This window comes from Choristoneura fumiferana, chromosome 23 (genome assembly GCF_025370935.1).
Source record: "Choristoneura fumiferana chromosome 23, NRCan_CFum_1, whole genome shotgun sequence".
NCBI lineage: Eukaryota > Metazoa > Arthropoda > Insecta > Lepidoptera > Tortricidae > Choristoneura > Choristoneura fumiferana.
The window spans coordinates 10,238,150-10,257,529 of record NC_133494.1 but is presented as its reverse complement, the minus strand read 5'-3'; the positions used below and the strand labels follow the sequence as shown (position 1 = coordinate 10,257,529).

Here is a 19,380-nt window from a genome sequence, read left to right as displayed (position 1 = left end):
TCAAACCTCCGCAATCTACACAGTCTAACCGCCATTTAAGAAGGACGTTAATAATATAAACCTAACAACATAACAAACTATACTAGATTCATATACTAAATTTACAATGTTGCGAAGTGTGCAATTTATGTAATTGGAGTAATTTCAAACTCGTTTCACATATTCACTGATCTAGATGATGACGCTCTTAAGACTCTAAACCAGCGCTTAAGGTGTATGATCTCGCACATGCATCATTTTAGTCTTATCTGATACACGATGCACTTTAATAATTGGCCGGTGCACCAACTGCATGCAAATGTAATCATTCCTCCCGTGAAATCGGGAGAGAGCGAGCACTCGAGCGGTAAATGTGGCTCCGATGTTACCCGACAGGTACTTACAATGAAAAGGAAATTTACAGTTTATTGTGAACCATGGACAATACGATATGTTTATTTACGATTCACCTTGTCAACGGTTAAATTGACGCCTGGTTCGTAGCGAATCTGTAATATTTTACATTTGGTGAGAATTTTAACCGTGATATTTCCTTAAAAAGTCGTGTGTGAAATACTTTTACTATTGTTATGAGAACATAGCAAACGAGCAAGCGGGTCATGTCATGGAAAATGATTACCGCCGCTTATCAAGACCAATTACTCAAGGAGAGTCACTAGTCTGTTGCCGGCCTTTAAAAGAAGTATAAACCCTTTTCTTGAAAGCCCCAATGTCATAATTGGTTTTAAAAAAAAGTTCAGTTACAAAATTTCTAAAAAATACAAGTTTCATATAGGTACAAGTAAATATTAGGACCCCTTTTGTGTGGTGGTTGTGGTAACAGGTGAATGCGGGTTCGGATGTGAGAGTGAGTAGCAGCGCTCTATTACCAAGCAAACAGGCCCCAGCACTGAAGAGTGGAAAGTGGGGGGGAAATCATCACACTTTTTCCTGAGAAACTGTTAATTATTAAGGGCTCAAAATAGGCTCAAAATCCTCAAATGACGACTCTATCAAGAGCGTAGTACCTGCCTACCGGAGCTGCCTACATAGTAGTATAATGACGAGAGCGGTGTAGAAAAAGAGTCTGTTATTGGTAGGTGGGCCAATCAACTTTTTTACCGACACTAATCTGTCCGCGACATTTTTCAAACAATTGCAGATTTTTGTAGGTAAACATGTTTTTTCTGTAATTTAATAGATGGTGTACATGAATACATGCCATCCTATGTAAGTTTAAGCTATTAAACCGCGAAATATCTTGTTGGAAGTACGTTTTTTTTGGTAACGCTAGAGACAATTTTGGTAACGCAGGAGACGTCCAAAGTGTCGGTAAAATAGTTGATTGACCCAGGTACGTGTATATTTGTCTGTATTAGAAAGTGCATTATGTTTTGAGATGTACAGTCGAGTTCATAAAATTGTGAGCAAAAATTTGATCCAAAATATCTGAACACGCCTCTACGCCGTTAACAATAGAGTCGTGTTCAGATTTTTTTGATCAAATTTTTGCTCTCAAGTTTATGAACTCGACTGTACTTAGGTAGCAGTATTGGCAATGAGCAACATCTTTATATTCGACCTTGTGTAGCAAAACTTTCATAAATGGATATCTAACTAAGTAGTATGAACGTGATATTGATTCATAAAAAAAATTAATACACCGTCTATAGGTACTCATTAAATCTTCAGAAGAGATATAGCAGAATCTTCTAACGCGGCGTTTATCTACTTTAATTGGCTACGTTGGGCGTGCTGTCATGTCACAGTAGAAATAAAATAATACAGTATAACCAAGAACCATATATGTATAGTATAAGTTTTTTTTTTTGGAATCTTTTTGTATTATTTATTTCAATTCCAAATTTTTTGTTACTTTTACGGTCATCCCGTAAAACCCATATCGAAATACAAACTGAAATACCAGAAAAATAAGACAGAGATATGTGGTGCATAGGATAAATTCGTGTCTGTATCACTGTCCAGTGGTGGTGTAGTGGTATAGCACGTGGCATGGAATGCCGAGGACCTGGGTTCGATTCCTAGCGCTGGTCTTATTTTTCTGGTTTTTCTATGCATCTATATTTCAGTTAGTATTTTCGATAATACAGTATAACCAATCTACAAACAAAGGTCCGAATTCACACTCGTATATGCATGTTTTGTCGGTACCTACGCATCTCTACATAAATGCATGCCTTAACTCACCTGGATAGCGGGCAAACTCGAATGGAAAACGGTAAAGATAATAGACGTACCTACGGATATAAAAAATATAGGTATGTAGATTCACAGAATTGTTTATTATACGATATAGTTGAAGTACTGCTGTTTATACCTTGGCGCTGTGCAGCCTATGACCAGCCGGCTTGGTAGGTTCTAAAACCTGAATCCGCTATAGGAGGTGTGTATACGGTTTAGTACAATGTATAGGTAGTAACGTTTTCTCAATTCATTGCATTAAAATAATGTCCTCCTTCTAGTGTTCTAATCCTCGTTGCTGAGGGTTGTGCCCTTCATGAATCATTTTCCGGACAATAGCTCTCCATTTGACACGGTCTTCGGCTGCTTGAAAATAATTTACAAACAGGTAAACATACCTTTGCCTTCGATTGTACACTACAAACTGAGCTGAAACCATAACTCTTGCATGTTCCTTAGACATTTCATCGAATAAACCTTAGGTATATCTACTAACTCAAACTCAAACTCACTCAAACTCAATCTCACAACATGTATTGACATAAAAAACACACTACATCACAACAAAAATACAGAAAAAACATGAATAGGAGAAGAGAGAGAAATTAGAGACGTTGCGCTGAATGTGATGCCAAAAGGACTCAGCTCAGCATGTGCCGTAGCCCTGTAACCAGAGCTGCAGCGCTGGTTTTCAGCTGAACCCCGGTAAGTGTTCACCCACGTAACTGAGCGCGTAATTATTGTGGGAAAAGAAAATAATTTTATATTATAATATAAAACAGTTCAAGTGCGAGTCGGACTCGCGCACCGAGGGTTCCGTACACAATAATAGGTATGTAAGTAAACGAGAATCGTGTCTTGAAGATATTTCTCGCTTTTTCCGAGTGATTTAAAATATCCAGTGTATGCAGAGCCCTACTCTTAAGCAAAATGTACTCAGTGTGGGGTCAGATTATATTGGTCAAATAGGGTTACTCGGAATCGAATATATAAATCCCGTTCTTTCCCGTTACCGTTAGAATTTCCAAAAATCCTTCCTTAGTGGATGCCTACATTGTATAAGGTATCTATGTGCAAAATTTCAAGTCTCTAGGTCCAGTGGTTTGGGCTGTGCGTTGAAATATCAACGATTGATTTTCGATTGACTTTGTCACCACATTACCCCCTTTCAGGGGTTGAATTCTCAAAAAACCTGAAACACGTGTTTACTTATTTGTTGTTAAGAATACTCCTGTGAAGTTTCGAATAAAATAGTCTTACTAATCTTGTTTCCCCATACTAACTGGACCCCCATTTCACCCCCTTAGAGGGTGAATTTAGAAAAATCCTTTCTTAGTGCACCCCTAGACCTTAAAAGGAACCTACGTGCTAAATTTGAAATCCGAGAACCAGCAGTTTGGGCTGTCCGTTGATACAACAGTCAATCACTTTTGCCTTTTATATATATAGATGATATTTACAGACAGACATAAAAAATCAAGATTTTTTCAGACTTTTCTAGTTGGTTGTGTTATAATAGCTACCTTCATGTCAAATTTCAAGATTCTGAGTTCACGGGAAGTACCCTGTAGGTTTTGATTTCCTTGCGAGTTTCGAAAATTTGCGGAAATTTGCACCATAAACTGCTGCATCTTTTGATTGCGTTGGCTTAGAAGTATGATTTTTTCACAGCTCTAAGGGACAGTAGACCTCAGTATTTGGTATAAATTTCAGGTTGATACCTCCACGCGTTCCCGAGAAAAGGGGTCTTGACAGACAGACAGACGGACAAAAGTGATCCTATAAGGCAGGTTTTCTCAAACATATGGCTCCACTTACCCCTGTTAAAGTTTTTAGACGATAGCGAACTACAAAGACAAGAGAAGAGATAGTTTTAGTGCTAGTTTTAGTCTTAGTTTTTCTTGCAGCCTGGTGGTTTTTGGAGTCACGTAAACCTTGTCGCGAACCCCCTACCGTCGAATAGCGAACCCCTAGGGGTTCGCGTACCCACTTTGAGTAACCCTGCTATAAGGGTTCCGTTTTTTCCTTTTGAGGTAAGGAACCCTAAAAATTATCACCACTAAATCCGTCGCCAAGTGCGATGACTGTATCTTTTCAGATTAACTCTACCAGTAGTAAGTAAGTTTAATAAGTTTTATTTATTGTTTTGACACTAAAATGATTCACAATTTGTGTTACTAGCACAAGTACTGTACTAGTAGTAGCTTGTACTGTTTATTTTTCTGTACGCTAACTACACACAAATATTTACACAGTTGTATCCTATAAATTAAATACGGTGACAGCTGTTAAATCCAAAAGCAATTATCTAATGTACGTTTTTCATACTTAATATTAATGAAATCATACCTACATGCAATTTTTACATAATGTTTTTTAAAAATGAAGTTGAAATATTCTTTGACAATAAATGGCTTTAAGTCAACAAGATGCTTGTTCTGTGAAAATTTAATACCTGATGTAACTCCAACCGTTTCGCAGTAGAACCAACCTGGCAGACGATAGACGGACCGGAAGGAGAGCTCTATTGCGCTAATGCAAAACGGAAGGAAACTTCGCAAGAATCTTGATCACGCTAGATTTAGCATCGGTATTGTCGTTATCTTTCTTAAATTTAATCCTGAACATCATCTCTTTTCATTATAATTACTTGCTGAAACAGTAATAACAAAAAAACGCGCCAAAACGCTAAATATTTACCCACTTGCTAGACACGTTACTGTATTTTACTTGCATTTCTTAAGTTTTTCATCTAGGAAAATGTTATAAAACGCAAAATTGCGTTACTTAATTAGGATTAGGACCAAGAAAAGCAATTACTTTTAATAACTTAGAGAGGGAATGTTTGAAGGCGATATGTTTTGTGTTTATCGACAGCATCAAAATATACCGGATGGATACGATCAGTTAATGTAGTGCTTAGTGAGAAGTCTAATTTAAATTTTAAAATGCAATTTAACCCGTTTGAAATTTAAGAATAAATATTTATTGTGTATAACACGGAAAAGTACCAGAGTACAAGACAATTATAGAAAGGAAATCTTAGCTAAATTATCCCCTTTAGGAATATCTCCCAGTTAACTTATGAGTGTAGATTAGATATGTTAAGTACAACCTCACGGTTGCAGTAGGTAACAATATAAATACAACTAGTGTATGTCCGCGGCGACGTCACTGTTGCAGAACTTCTTATCCTGTGGGAATTTAATGACTAGCTAAGAATGTAGTTCCTTATATAGTCTGTGCCAACATTACGAAGGTTAAGTGGCTTTGCATACGAGTAGAGCAAGGTTTCATCTGTTTATATACATGAGTTTAAGCTTGATGTTGATGAGACAACTGGCTAACTAACCAATCAGACCAGCTTTTTCTTGTAATATAGAATTTAAAATAAATGTTGGTAAAGTTGTCTAATTTATTTACAAGCAACTGTTGTTATAATCTGAGTCTGAAATATAAGAGTCAAGCATAGACTCAAAGACATAGCATACAATGTAGGTACCCATGTAATTGCATCACAGCGCTGCCGATTAACAGGTTGGACTTGTACCTAATCGCTTCAAAAATGGTTTATCCAGATTTCTATCAATTAAAAGAAAACAAATTAGAAAACTGAACACAACCCGTACCTACACGTGTAACTTGTTTCCACGGTTATCAGACTATGTCGCACATAATTGTTCGCGAATTAATAACTTCCATCCGCATAGCTATCGACCATTTTGTATTGGCAGATCGTGGACGTGGACGATGAACGAACCAATTTTAACATTCCAAGCCATTCCATGTGCATTAAGAATATACATCAAAGCAATCTATGCCAATAGTTCAAGTCGTAGCGACAACTGCTTCTATGAAAATACAGAGTAAAAAACATACAAAAGACATAATACGTTCTTGCATAACTGACAATGCGTAAAATTAAAAGAATAAAATAAAATCTGAAGTCTTAAGTTGCAAAAGATTAGATCAGTTGTACCTGCCTAATGCTTAGGTTACATAAAAACATATTTGCGAATAGTATTTACAACGTTGCACCAGATGGCGCAGGGCTCGACTCGACAGGCGCATCGTAACGCAGCTCGATCGCAGTGCAGTCAGCGTGGCTCTACATTAATATAATATTCAAAAGTAGACGATAGAACCCATATACAGTTCTTACAAACTTTCTGATCCAAAGCGCAGTAGCAATTGTGTCAAAATATAACAATAGAAGTACTGTTTCCACCGTGGATGAGGCAGCGACGTGGCGCGGGGGGCGAGGACACTCGCGCGGTGGCGGTGGCGGCACCAAGCACCGTGAACAAACATTGACCAAGCACGCTCCGACTACTTGCCGCAACATTCTTAGTGTAAAAGTTACTGTGGATGGTTTACTCTATGCAATTTGCGATGTTTAAGTTGATACTAACAAAGTTATCAAACGAAAAGTGTGCGAACGAAAACGACTTTTCTATTTGACCGAACCGCGACTGTACCCTTTGAGTATGATGTGTTAACTTAGTGTTACGAATGTGTTCAACGGCAGCGATGGATATTAGAAACTCCGCGCAATACACTATAAGTGAGTGCAACGTTTTCATAATTTTCCTTTCGATTTATTGGTTAATGTTACACGTACTTTCGTGCGCTAATTTACTTTAATTTTCAGCTACACGTTACTGATGAATTCTTATGTAACTCTTACAAGATAGTTTTCCAGGCTCTGGCATTGGATACGAAACTATTTCCAAGTAAATTAAGTTTCGTTAGCCTGCAGATTTACCTATAAAAACCTAGTATAATAATTTTTACAACTCGTAATTTCAGCGAATAAAAAACCGATGATTTCTTTTGAATGTTTCATTGTTCATTATCATGAAATTTCAATGCACTGATTGAATGCATTGAAATTTCATGATGATTCAATCACGGCATATAAGTAGGTATGCATGATTACAAACTATTTTAGTCGGAGTTTTTGATTAAAAAACCGATACCTACATCACATGTAAAACTAACTACAAAATTAACTATTTTAGAAGCATAACATAAAATGTAGATAAGTATAATATTATACCCACTCGCTACAGAGTTGTTCAGTATAAGCAATTATTTTTTGTGCTGTTTTACTTTGGCCTTCAACCGGCCATGTCTGGTAACTGCTAGTTAGAAAAAACACGTAGCTGTAATAAACCTTAAGTGGATTGTCGGTTAAATCTGCCAATCATTAATAGCATTCGATAGTTGTGTGCCTGCGCCAGCTATGTACCTAGGTACTATTTCATGAATTAATTATTTATTCTAATAAATACTAAGTGTAGAACTTCAATTTCAAACCTAATCCCATACACGTTGATTGGTATAAAATCGTTTCAGCTATAATAGTTATAACAGGCATCAAAATAAATGTAAAAGTAATATTTGTGCTATGTAAAAATAATGAACAGATAAATAAACTTATTTTCCTTTAAACAGAAAGGTCAAATTAACTATAGGTACAACTTGTTTACCTACATCACTTTAGTTACAAATTATACGCCAATTAAGTAGAACAAGATTAACAAATAAACAATGTAATATTTATTTTATATTTAATTCAAACATAATCGATGCATGAAAGAAATAAAAGTAAAGCTCTTGACAGAATTACGAGCTAAATTTTATGTGCCTAGTCACTTCAAAAATAAATCAATTATCGGTTTTAACTGATTTCAATAGCTAGGTATAAATATTTATGTTGCCCGATAAGATATTATTTTATTATTATGACTCATAAGTAGTTAAATCCAAGTCATAAAAGGTGTCTAGTTAGTTAGACTAGACTTTCACGTAATAAATGCGTAGCCTAAACCCGGATTTTTAATCCCACGGAAAAAATGTAAACAAAGTTTCGTCATTGTCAAAATGACTTTTCAGGGGATTTCAAGGTATGGGCCCGCTAGAAATATTAAGTAGTTATATAAAGTTCTGTTGTTACCATGTTTGGTCTATTTTCGATAAAAGAGTCGTTTTTACGGGAGACAACTTATAAAAGTCGTCTTTTGACCGAGAAGTACTCGGACTGGAGTCCATCCTTTCATACAACAATGAACGAAAAACAACGGAAACCCTAACAATGAACAACTTAACAACTAAAAATATAACACCAATGTGGACAGTAAAAAAAATAACAGAATAAGACTCACTGGAAAACGATTACGATACGAATTCAGTCTCGAATGTTAGTGCACTGAGTGACGTCTCGCAGCAAGCGGCCCACAGCTTAAAAACCGGGGTGTAATACCAGGACAATAAATAAATTATGCATGCATACGAAAACAGTATTATCTTTGTAAGTTAATATACCAAAGTGTAAATGCCAAAATAAAGAATTTCAGCAGTAAATTAAAATATTTTATCTTGATTAAGAAATACAGTTTTTAATGGAAAGTCGATTTCTGGCAAATGTGGAAAGAGTAAAATATCTTGAATTCTGCGAATGTTTTTTGATAACGGCAACACCTTTGTTTACGTTATTTCCATGGGATTAAAAATCCGGGAGGTAGGTATATATAATATGTACACTCCGTTTAATTCAAGGTTTGAATTAACGTTCAAACTGTAACGCATCACGTTGCACGGTATTTCGAACACAAATGGACTAAAAATACATTTAATAACATTTAGTTTTTACTATGGAAGTTAACACAATTTCAGATAGTTTTTTTGTTTCAATTAAAAACGTGTGCAAAACCGTTCAGCTTCAAATGTTAAAATAAATGGAGTTATAGTAGTGTAGTATCTAGTACTTCACACACAAGCTGAACACGATTTTTCTGTAATTTAAGTAACTATTTAATCATTGGATATTAACGACAAACTGCATTATTAACTATGCATTATTATTTTTATTCGCATAGCATAGTTAATTTTTCGGTTTCTAAGTGCCTACTTGCGAAATAAATAATTATAAATTAAACAAATCCGCCATTCAAGGTAATTAACAAAAATTGGTATAAGTACCTACCTAATTATGTGCAATAAAAATCGTCAAGGTGACAGGCAACGGAAGCGTGCCAGTAGGTAGGTACGTCTAAATTAAACTATAATGAAATAATACATGAATGTCAGTTGGTGCTGTTATAGCCTAAGCTATAGTAGCTATAGTAGTACGTTTCCGTTTACGTTTAGTGTTAGAAAATTCTAAACATACTTATAGTGTGAGGTGTTGATTTAGTTACAACCAGTTTATTGATAAGTAAGTATGTGCATTGCATACCTATATATTAACTAAGGAACTCGTAGAACCTACAAGAGTCTTCTAATAGACACCTTTACTTAATTATAAAAGTAACTTGGTAGTAATAGCGAAGAGTCCGTAGAACCTTATTCCCACCGGCTTGCCCAATATTTAGAAAATAGGACAACAGTACATACAGAATTAATGAAAGATGTAGCGATCTTTGCTTCTACTATACCACGGAAATATCTGACGCCGCGCCAGTGAGTTAGGCAAATGTTTGAAAAGAACAAAAATTTTAACTTTACCAGGAAACAAATGTATATTTTAAGTAACTCGCGAATAACAAAAACTGAGCCTAAGTGAGTCTCGCAATAGATATTCCGCAAGCGGGCGTTTCTTGCTCGGTTGTGTAACCGTAGCGGTAATAAATCTAAGAGAGCCGCCGCTGCCGTTCAAATGAGACCGAACACGAACATTGGTCTCGTTTTTTATTTACTTGCCTGTTTACTATATTCGAAGTTATTGTTCTTTCGCATTCGTGGCGCGGGATGGCGCTGCAAAACACCATATTTAGAAAAGATTCTTGTAAAGACACAAATTATCTTAGCTCTTTCACAAATTGTCGTCTGCGGCAACCGCTATGCTCCCGATCCCACGGTCTCTATGGAATTGATTTCTTGTGGGTATGATTGTTGTCTTCTACATATTATAATACGTAGATAAGTTAGATACTTACTTTATCATTTTAATGGCCTATTGTTATTGTTGACGGTATACATTGGTATATTTATACTTTTACTATTTATCCGCTAAATGCTAGAAAATTAATAGAGATCAGCGATAGAGATTAATTTTAATAACTCAGTCGCTATTAGACTTACTCCGTGGACTTCATTTATACTCTATAGGTAACGGGGTAGGTAGGGTTTATACTCTATTTATAGTCTATAGGTAAGTACATAACTATTTATCTTAACCGAGTGTTTTTGATGTAGGTAGATAAAGTAAATATTCTTCTATACACTTGTATACATGTATGTAGGTATATAGGTATACCTACAGTGTGACACAAGACTACGCGACATGAAAGGAAAGTACCTAGTTAAATACTCTAACTAGATAGAATATTTTGCTGGAAGGAGACTTTGTTTTATTCTGCATTCAGAATAAGTATTTCTAAAAATGACTTGCTTCATCTGCGAATTGAATCGACACAAATGTAAAAAACATCCCGGAATTGCGTACGTGCCGTCAGTGGCGTAGTTACCGAAGGACTAGACGGGGCAGTGCCCCGGGGCCCCTAAGCTCAGGGGCCCCACGGACTCTGACTTACACTATAAATTGAACTAGTGAAAATTTCTCCCACATTCGGAATATTCGGAATACGGAACGAACTATTTTAAATAGTTTAGTTGGGGTTCTTTTAATAAAGTTTGTAATGTTTTTTACTAAGTATAAATTGATTTCAAACGTATAGTTAAACAGGCTATAAACGGTACAGTGGCCACAAACGGTACTTCTGCCCTATCTACCTACCCCGTATTGCCTGGTTTTACGCTCTAAGTGCACCACTAGTGCAGCACTATATACGCAGCTGCACCAAGGCGCACACGAAAAACTTTTTTGTTTTTAAAAAATCTTAGATTTGGCTAAGCAAACTTACTGCTGATTAAAACAAATAATACTAGAGAAATATAAATAAAATTCATTATTTCTTACGCCTTTCAACGCAATTTGGAATGTATGAGTCGTGATATATGTATGGTAGAGTTGCGATGGATGGCACCACACGACGTTATAGCGCAGTGTTTTCCAACCTTTATTTCGCCGAGCCTCCCCGAACCAAAAATACTTAATTATTTTAATAAAAATAATAATAATAATAGCCATTCAATCGCAAAAAACGTATTTCTTATTTTTGTAGAAATTAAAGGAAAAACACTATTTTTTTTCGATTGAATGGCTATTCGGAACAGTTAATTTACCTAGGTACTCGTTTAATAGATTTTTTTTCGGAAATGCAAATGTACCTATTACCTCCTCAATTCCAAACTCATTCAACTCCTACTTTACTCCATAAAGCACGTAACAATATCAGAAATACCAAAATACTAATGTTACGATTCAAGCTGTAATCGAATCATACCTACTAATGATACCTGCATCTAATTGCTTACATAACCTGCAGGTACATATAAATGATTACAACAATGTTCTTTCACAAGACGCACAAGTCGATCAAAATGGCGGAGTCAATAAAAATGGTGCGTTCCACTTTATGGACCTACCTAACATACGAATAAGAATGTTCTAAATCCACTCTACCTACCTATCCATTGTAAATTTATTAATAAGCTCACGTTACGGGTGTCCATGGGCGGCGGCGATTGCTTCCCATCAGGTGACCCGCATGCTCATTTTCCTCCTCTTACATAAAAAAAAAACTAAAAAGCAATTCCAGCATCAGTCAGCATTCCCGGAGTGGTACAACACAGGAATCTTTAAAAAATAAAAACCTATCAGTTCCTCAAAGGGCCGGCAACGTAGGTACTTGTGATATCCCCCTTGTTGCGTATCCATAGGACCATGGGTGACGGTGATTGCTTCCCATCAGATGACCCGCATGATTGTATATGATAGGGGGCAAACGAGCCGGCGGTTCACCTGATTAAACGCAATCACCACCGCCCATGGACATCTATAACATAAGACTTACGGACGCGTTGCCGGGCCTTTGAGAAATATGAGTAAGCTCATTTTTTGAAGATTCCCAAGTTGTAGGTACCGGTTGTATAAAATATATAATTAAATTATTAAGACTAACACTATGCTCAAACCATCCCAGTGTTGAGTGTTGTTGTTCGCGACAAGGTGCCTACCTATAGCCTATCTGCCAAGGGGTTCAGCTAGGTTTGTGCTAATAGACTGGTAACTATCTAAGTACCTACCTGCCTACACATAATTCCTGTACTCTGACGCTAGTGAAACACTAAAGGGAATAACGTCCCTGTAACTTTTTTGGCAGATACTTATTTATCCATTCCATTTATTCCTGAAAGTGCTAACAATTATGCCTGTTCTCGAAAAAAATCGAGGTAGGAAATATATTAGTGGCAATAAAAAAATGCCTTTAGCTTTACTGATGATTGTACCCACAATTTCCGGTTCCAAATTTAACTTATCAGAGCGTCGTGTTGTAATTTTCGTTTGCAAATTGTAATGTTGCAATACTTAGGTACTTAAGTTAAGCGGTGCAATGCAACTGATAACAAAGGCAAGGAATAACAGCGCTTATCAGCTTTTCCTATTTCAATCACTCGTTTACATCAACCTGAGACATCAACTCAACTGAAATGAAGTTCGTGAACAAAAGAAAATTAATGACAACAAAATTAAAATTCATTGTTTGCAAGTGGAACAAAAGATGGTTTTAACATGGGTTTAACTGTCTCGCTGCTTGTTTGTGTTTGTACTAACGTAAGTAACGTGCCGTATATTCGGTGGCCGCAGGTATGTAAATATCTGCCTGCAGCTGCAGATCACTGTTGTTCTTAATCTGTGGTCGTGCCGCTGCCGATTTGTCACTGTTTTTTTGACACGTGAATTATTTATTTTTACAGCGCAACCCATATGTGAATAATTGAAGAAAATGAACAGAAATTCCAACAGAAGAATACCGGAATACCACGATGAGCACTGCTGCGCGGGAAATGTCTCAAACAATTTCCGCCGCACCTCGTCACTGCGCCTGCGCGGTGAAAAAATGGTGCAGCGCTCGCCTCTTTCTACAAGGAAATTAATTTCAATTCCTATAATCACGGAACATCAGAAAAACCACCACGATGGGCACCGTCTCGTGGAGCCTAACCATCGCGCTCGGAGCCAAGTAAGTGTCAGTGTATGTATGGTACCATATTGCCATGGCTACTCAAGCCAAACCAAACGCAAATTTGCCTTACGTCAACTAAAAACGACGGTATGCACTGTACTTTGACTGTACTCAAGCAGACTAGTCTAAAAATAAATAAATAAAAATATTTCCAAAAAGTGAGGTTATCATAGGAAAAGAAAACTGGTTAATTTAAAACTGTAGCAAAAATTAGGTCATAACTATCCATATTCAGCATTGTGTTAAAAAGGTGTTAGGTATAATTTTTTTTAATAATGATTAACTGAACACTGTTGTCATCCCCTGATGCTGCTGTATATAATTACAACATACATAATAATATCTTATATTTCTTAGCATTTACAATATTTATTATAAATCTATTGAATAGATCCCATACTTGTGCAGTAGTGTCTGCTGCCATCATTATAGGTTTGTAATTTAACCTGTCCTGTGTTTTGTTTTATTATTATGAACAAACATTTAATACTTTGTTTGATTTTTCCAGTCATTTAGCTCGAATGCTCAAAAGCCAAACAAATCCGGCCTGAAAATACAAGAGCACTGCATGGAGAACGGGAAGCTGAGTGTCTCAGATTCAGCGCACACTCCACCTGGATCTCCCGAGGAGTTGCCTGATGATGAGTCCTTACACAGCTATGGCAGTGCTGCCACTGCTGCTTCAGTGGATGCTGGTTATGCACCATTTAATGGCACTACGTTCAGTGGACGATCCATGCGCTATGTTCTTCACTGTTCATCACATGCGGGTCTTGCTGGAGAAGAATATCTGACTCCTACCCAGAGGGCTCAAAAACAAATTCGTAGACTGAAAAATCTCCTCTCTCAAGCCAAAAAAGACTTAGACAAGAAAGATAGTGAAATTTTTCATCTCACTAAAGAAGTTGTGGAGTTACGCCTTTACAAAGCTTCAATCTGCTCCCCAGATGAGAAGTCTAACTCTAGCGAAATTGTAACTATAAGAGAAAATGCTGATGAAGCATCACTTGAACAGGAGAGCCCAAAAACAGAAGATGCACCTCATACCTTTGATGTTACAGACAGCCCCCTGTTCAAAGCTCAAACCCCAACCAGGAGCCGCAACAGCGAAATGCAAGGTTCCTTTACAGATTCTGGTCACTTTGATGATCTCACTAACTCTTCTCTACATTCCAAAGAATCTGTTCACATGTTGACTCACGATGCATCCTGTATGGTCGAACTAAATGGTGATGAGGATCGCCAGAGCTTGATCTCATATTATGAAAAGAAAGTTGAAGATGTGATGAGAGCTCATGTAGGTGAAACACAGGAATTAAAGAAAGCTCATAATGATAAAGTAGAAGCGCTGCTTCAGAAACTAGCTGATGTTAACACACGATATTGTGAATTGCTGCCAAATTACGAGCAAGCTAAAGAAAAGATACATATTCTGGAGAAGCAGCTAGAAGAGGCGAGTAAGCAACTGCAGGAGGAGGAAAGCCGCCACCGAGCTGTGTACTTACAAATGTACAATAAGGGTGTGGAAGCTGCAAACTATTCAGTTAATAAGGTAAATTTAATAATTAAGTTAAATTTGCTATAATTACATTCCTTAGAAACTTAACCTGTCTTCTCCCAGAGGCACAAATTTGTGCCCAAATTCCTTTGATCCTGTTATCCTGGGAGATGACAGATTAATATAAATAAGCATTAATTATTTATATCACTTTACTATTTGTTTACTCCATATTGTTGCAAGTCTTAACCTCCTGGGGTTCAGTGATAATACTAGTACATATTGTTAGCAATAGAACTTATATCTTTTGAAAAAGGAATAAAGTGTCATTTTCTCTGTATCATTCAAATTGACAAAAAAATAAATTCAACTTAATGTCTCATAGACATTAAGTTTTAAATTTCAATGTTATATTTTGTTGTATGGTGGGCCGCAGGAGGTTAAGATTTATTTTATTGTCAGTAGAAGCTTTTTTCTAATTTAAAAATATTGTGTTGGTTGTGCTCAGTCTGCGTGATATTTTTTATTTCTAAAATTGTATGGACAGAAAAATAGTCCTTCACTATTAGGATATTTTTAACATAATTTTAAATCCACTTTTTTTTCAGGATGGTGAGGCAAGCGGATCACAGAGTCCAATGAGCCGGGTGTCTGTGGAGGAGCTGCTGGAACAACTGCAGATCACGCAGACTGAGCTTGAAAACGTCAGAGTAAGTAGCCTAGCTGCATCTTCTATACCTGTTTGACTGCAATAACTTTTGGTATCATAAATAATCATAATAAACTATCTTTAGACAACTTCAAAGCACTTTTGCATAAGTTGCCAATTTTTAAATTGATAAAATCATTTGAAATATCTTTCGATAATCTCCTTCAAAATCTATACTTATTCATCATTTTTCATAATATAAACACAACTTCCTGCATTTCAGTTCATCACAGCATCAGCCATGCTTCACCCTTTATTGTTTCATTTCTATTGAATTTCAAATGAACAGTCAGCAGCAGGAGTAGATGAGCGGTTACGGTGCTCAAAATGATTACATTGAAAGGCTCATTACATTTGTAACATTAATTCAATATCTTAATTATCCTGAACAATATTTAAAAATATTAAAATTTTAGAGTTGTTTGGTTGACTGTTAGTTATTGTAAAAAAAAGATTATATAAACTGAAATTAATTAAAACGCGTATGACGTGACAGCATCGTCATCAAATAAATGTATTCATTCTGCAATTACTGGCACATGAGGTATCCCATCTTAGGCCTCTAGGTTGGCAACGCGTCTGCAATACCCCTGGTGTTGCAAATGTTTATGGGCGGTGGTGATCTCTTACCATCAGGAGACCCACTTGCTCTCGTTTGCCATCCAGACAAATAAAAAAAACTACATTTATGCAGGATTGTGTACAAATCTCATTAGATAAAATTAAATTTGAAATTACCTTACTCCATCTATCATTCCATGTTGACTGTTTTTCATTCAATAACAAGCTAACAAACTAAATGTAGTTACTGTTTAGAGGCTCCCAGCCAGATGTTCTGTAAGTGAATATTAACCACAGGATTGTACACAAGTCTTCTGTAGTGTGCATGTAGTGGCAATTAACAGAAACCCGCTTTAATGAGTAGTGCATTCCAGGACACGGCATTCAAGGAAGACAGAACAGCCAAATCCAAAGTACTGCTAAGTGCAAAGGAGGCTGTTTCTTTATGGGTCCTAGGAGCTCGAAAGGTTGGATATTAAACATTGGATAGAACATTCACCATTCAACACCATGTTTTCTAAATATTTTATTTTGTAACATACACTCTGCTTTAGCGCACAATATTTTGAATTGTAAATTATTTTATTGTAATTTACTTAATTCATAATGGTACATAATGGTCTACGAATATGTACATAATTTTTAAGTTGTACTCCTTTTGATCATGCTCACAGATTTTTGTGTATTAATTTGATACAAGTGACAGTTTACTTAGGGTGAAACAGAGGGCGAGATATGCACATCCCGTTTGCAGCTCTTTTAGTATTAATAGCGTTTAAAGTCGCTTCTGAAATACATCTGTACTACTAGCGTATTAACAGTTATTTACATATTAGCAGAATTTATTGTTTCATTATATTACATAGTCAGTCAAGGTTCTTTATTTTAATTGTGCCTAAAGTTAACATTGAATTCCGCTTGTAAATATTTATGATTTATCTAGTAATTTGTTTCATAAAAAATATTGGAAGTAAAATCGAGCAATAAGGCTGAAACAACAGTTACATGTAATATATTATTTAGCTTGCAATATGAATAATAAAACTTTATCTAAAAAGAAATATCTTAACATGCAAATGTAATTAAAATACCATAATATAAAAAATTTGGCCCTCAAATGTATGCAGTAATGGGTAATTTTGTATGTAGCGTGGGCCAAATTTTGTGCCGCTGAGTATATATTGAAGTTCATATTGTTTCAGACTTATTGCAAGGTTTACCTCAAAATTTAAGTAGTTACTAACAATAACTTTGTAGTACAGTCAAGTGTAAAAATATGAACTTATTCAAAGTTTCAAAAATAAGTAACACAGCCTCTTATTCCGACGCAATAAGGCCGTAGTAACATATTTTTGAGTGGTTCCAATAGATAATTATTTTTGCACTTGACTGTACGTAGTTGCGCTTTAGCAGTAAAACTTCAGCCCACTGTTTACTAACAAAAGAAATTTATAAATAAATTTAATTTTCGACTTTTATTTCACAGAAATTTTACCAATGTAATGTTAGTAAACTTGGGTCTTAACAGAAACAGCATAAATTAACTTGCATTCGTAGTTTACTTATTTTCCTGGCCTAAATAAGCTTTGCATGATATAATGGATTTGAAACAGCCTCTTTTGGTTTTGGGTCGTAGTAAAGGTACTTGGGTTTTTATTACTTATTTAATCTTTAAGGTCGAAAATGTATTAAGGTAAGGTAAAGGTTTTGTATTACTGTGGTATTACATATTATTTCAGTAGAAATTAAGGTTTGAAATCGTGTTCAATTATTTATATGTTCTGTGAAATGTTGAAAAAAAATCGCATTGTTTACTTGTGTAGAAAATTAAATATGATAGTTTAAAGTTTTTAAGCTTAATAGTTAAAATTGAGCAGCATGTTTTCTTAAATAGAGTTCAGGTGCCAAGTGCTGCAGCTAAAATGCATACTGGCACTACGCTTCGCCATATTCGCATGCAAAAGGGGGCAACTTTTACATAAAAAAGTATACATAATTCATGGGAAGGGCACGCAGTGACCGAAAAATTAATACTAATTATTGTGAAGTGCGGTGCTAGCATTAGATATTGAGAACAGAGACAATTTAAAAGCCCTAAGACGTAATTTTGAGCTGCAGCGTTAATTCGTTAATATTTTAGAACACCTTCTAATTGACTGATCTATTCCAGGCCATGTATCGTCGCATCGTGGAGTCCCAGAAGGGCAACAAAACCAACGTGGATCCCGAAGTTACTCTGCAATTTCTCAAGTCTGCGATCTACTACTTCCTCACTGACCCCGAGAACCACCAAGGACATCTCAATGCAATAGAGAACATCCTCGGCTTCACCGACGCAGAGAAGCAAAACATCCGCAAGGCCAGAGCGACATAAGACTGCTGTGAACGTGTGATACGCCCTTACCGTAGAATCCGTAGATAAATTGATTTGCTAGTATTGCTACATACACTTAGATAGAATTTAAAGTTGCGTGTCGTCCGAGACGATACATGTAAAAATCGTATTTTGAGATCATGTGCACTAGATTGAATATTATATTAAATCCTACATACAAAGCATAATATTTTGCACATAATATTAAGTTGTGTGGTTTTACTCTTAATTTTTTTTTTAGATAAGATATTCAATCGAATTTATTTTAGATACAGAATTTGTGAATTCCTTTTAGTTTTAAGGCCAAAGAATTTGAGTTTCTGCTCTCATAAAATAGTGCAATTTGACTTTAAGTTAAGAGTACAGTGATTTAAACTTCATCGTTCCTAAGTACTTGCTACATTCATTTTGTTACGTTTTTATAGGTTTATGTCTTTTTGGTGTTGTTTTCCTATTTTTATGTGATCTTTTTCTTAGTTTTAGTATTTTGCATGCTGGTCAGCATTTGTTTTATTTTACATAATATCAGGTTATATGAATCAAGGCATATTATTGTTTTAATTCTACTTTCATCGATTTAAAATCGTATTTGTGTACCAACCACACACCCGGAGTATTGTTGAGGATAAAAATTATGGTCGGATTTCAATTCATCTATAAATAAATAATACAATAAGTAAATAATAACATAAATTATACTTGCCACACTAGAAATTTTTATCCTCAAATGTAATTCCGGCAATAAAAGGTCTTAACACAAAATCCATCAAATTCTTGCCACTGCAATGTAACATCTGTGATTAAAGTACCTTTGTTAGTAAATTTCATAATAAATTTATTATCTTATATTAGCGCACTTCTCAATTTGAGAATTGCTGAAGTTAGCTTGGTCTTATATTTACCTACTTCTGCATTTGGCAAATTGAATAAGTGTTCGGTCATGCAAGTAATTAAGTTGTTGATA

The 19,380-nt window shown here is 35.7% G+C and overlaps 1 protein-coding gene across 5 annotated transcripts; it reads left to right on the top strand.

The window, feature by feature from the left end:
- The first annotated feature begins 6,273 nt into the window (after positions 1 to 6,273).
- qtc (GRIP domain-containing protein quick-to-court) lies at positions 6,274 to 19,375 on the top strand. 5 transcript variants are annotated; one of them, XM_074105789.1, is made up of 6 exons: positions 6,274 to 6,745; positions 13,006 to 13,271; positions 13,783 to 14,826; positions 15,381 to 15,482; positions 16,417 to 16,509; positions 18,213 to 19,375. In XM_074105789.1, exons 2-6 carry the CDS (start codon positions 13,035 to 13,037, stop codon positions 18,414 to 18,416), a joined length of 1,680 nt encoding a protein of 559 aa, XP_073961890.1. In that variant the 5' UTR covers positions 6,274 to 6,745; positions 13,006 to 13,034; the 3' UTR covers positions 18,417 to 19,375. The 5 variants fall into 5 exon arrangements, with proteins under 5 accessions (XP_073961890.1, XP_073961894.1, XP_073961893.1 ...); XM_074105792.1 differs by lacking the exon at positions 6,274 to 6,745 and adding an exon at positions 9,293 to 9,400; XM_074105790.1 differs by lacking the exon at positions 6,274 to 6,745 and adding an exon at positions 12,561 to 12,862.
- Positions 19,376 to 19,380: the final 5 nt, after the last annotated feature.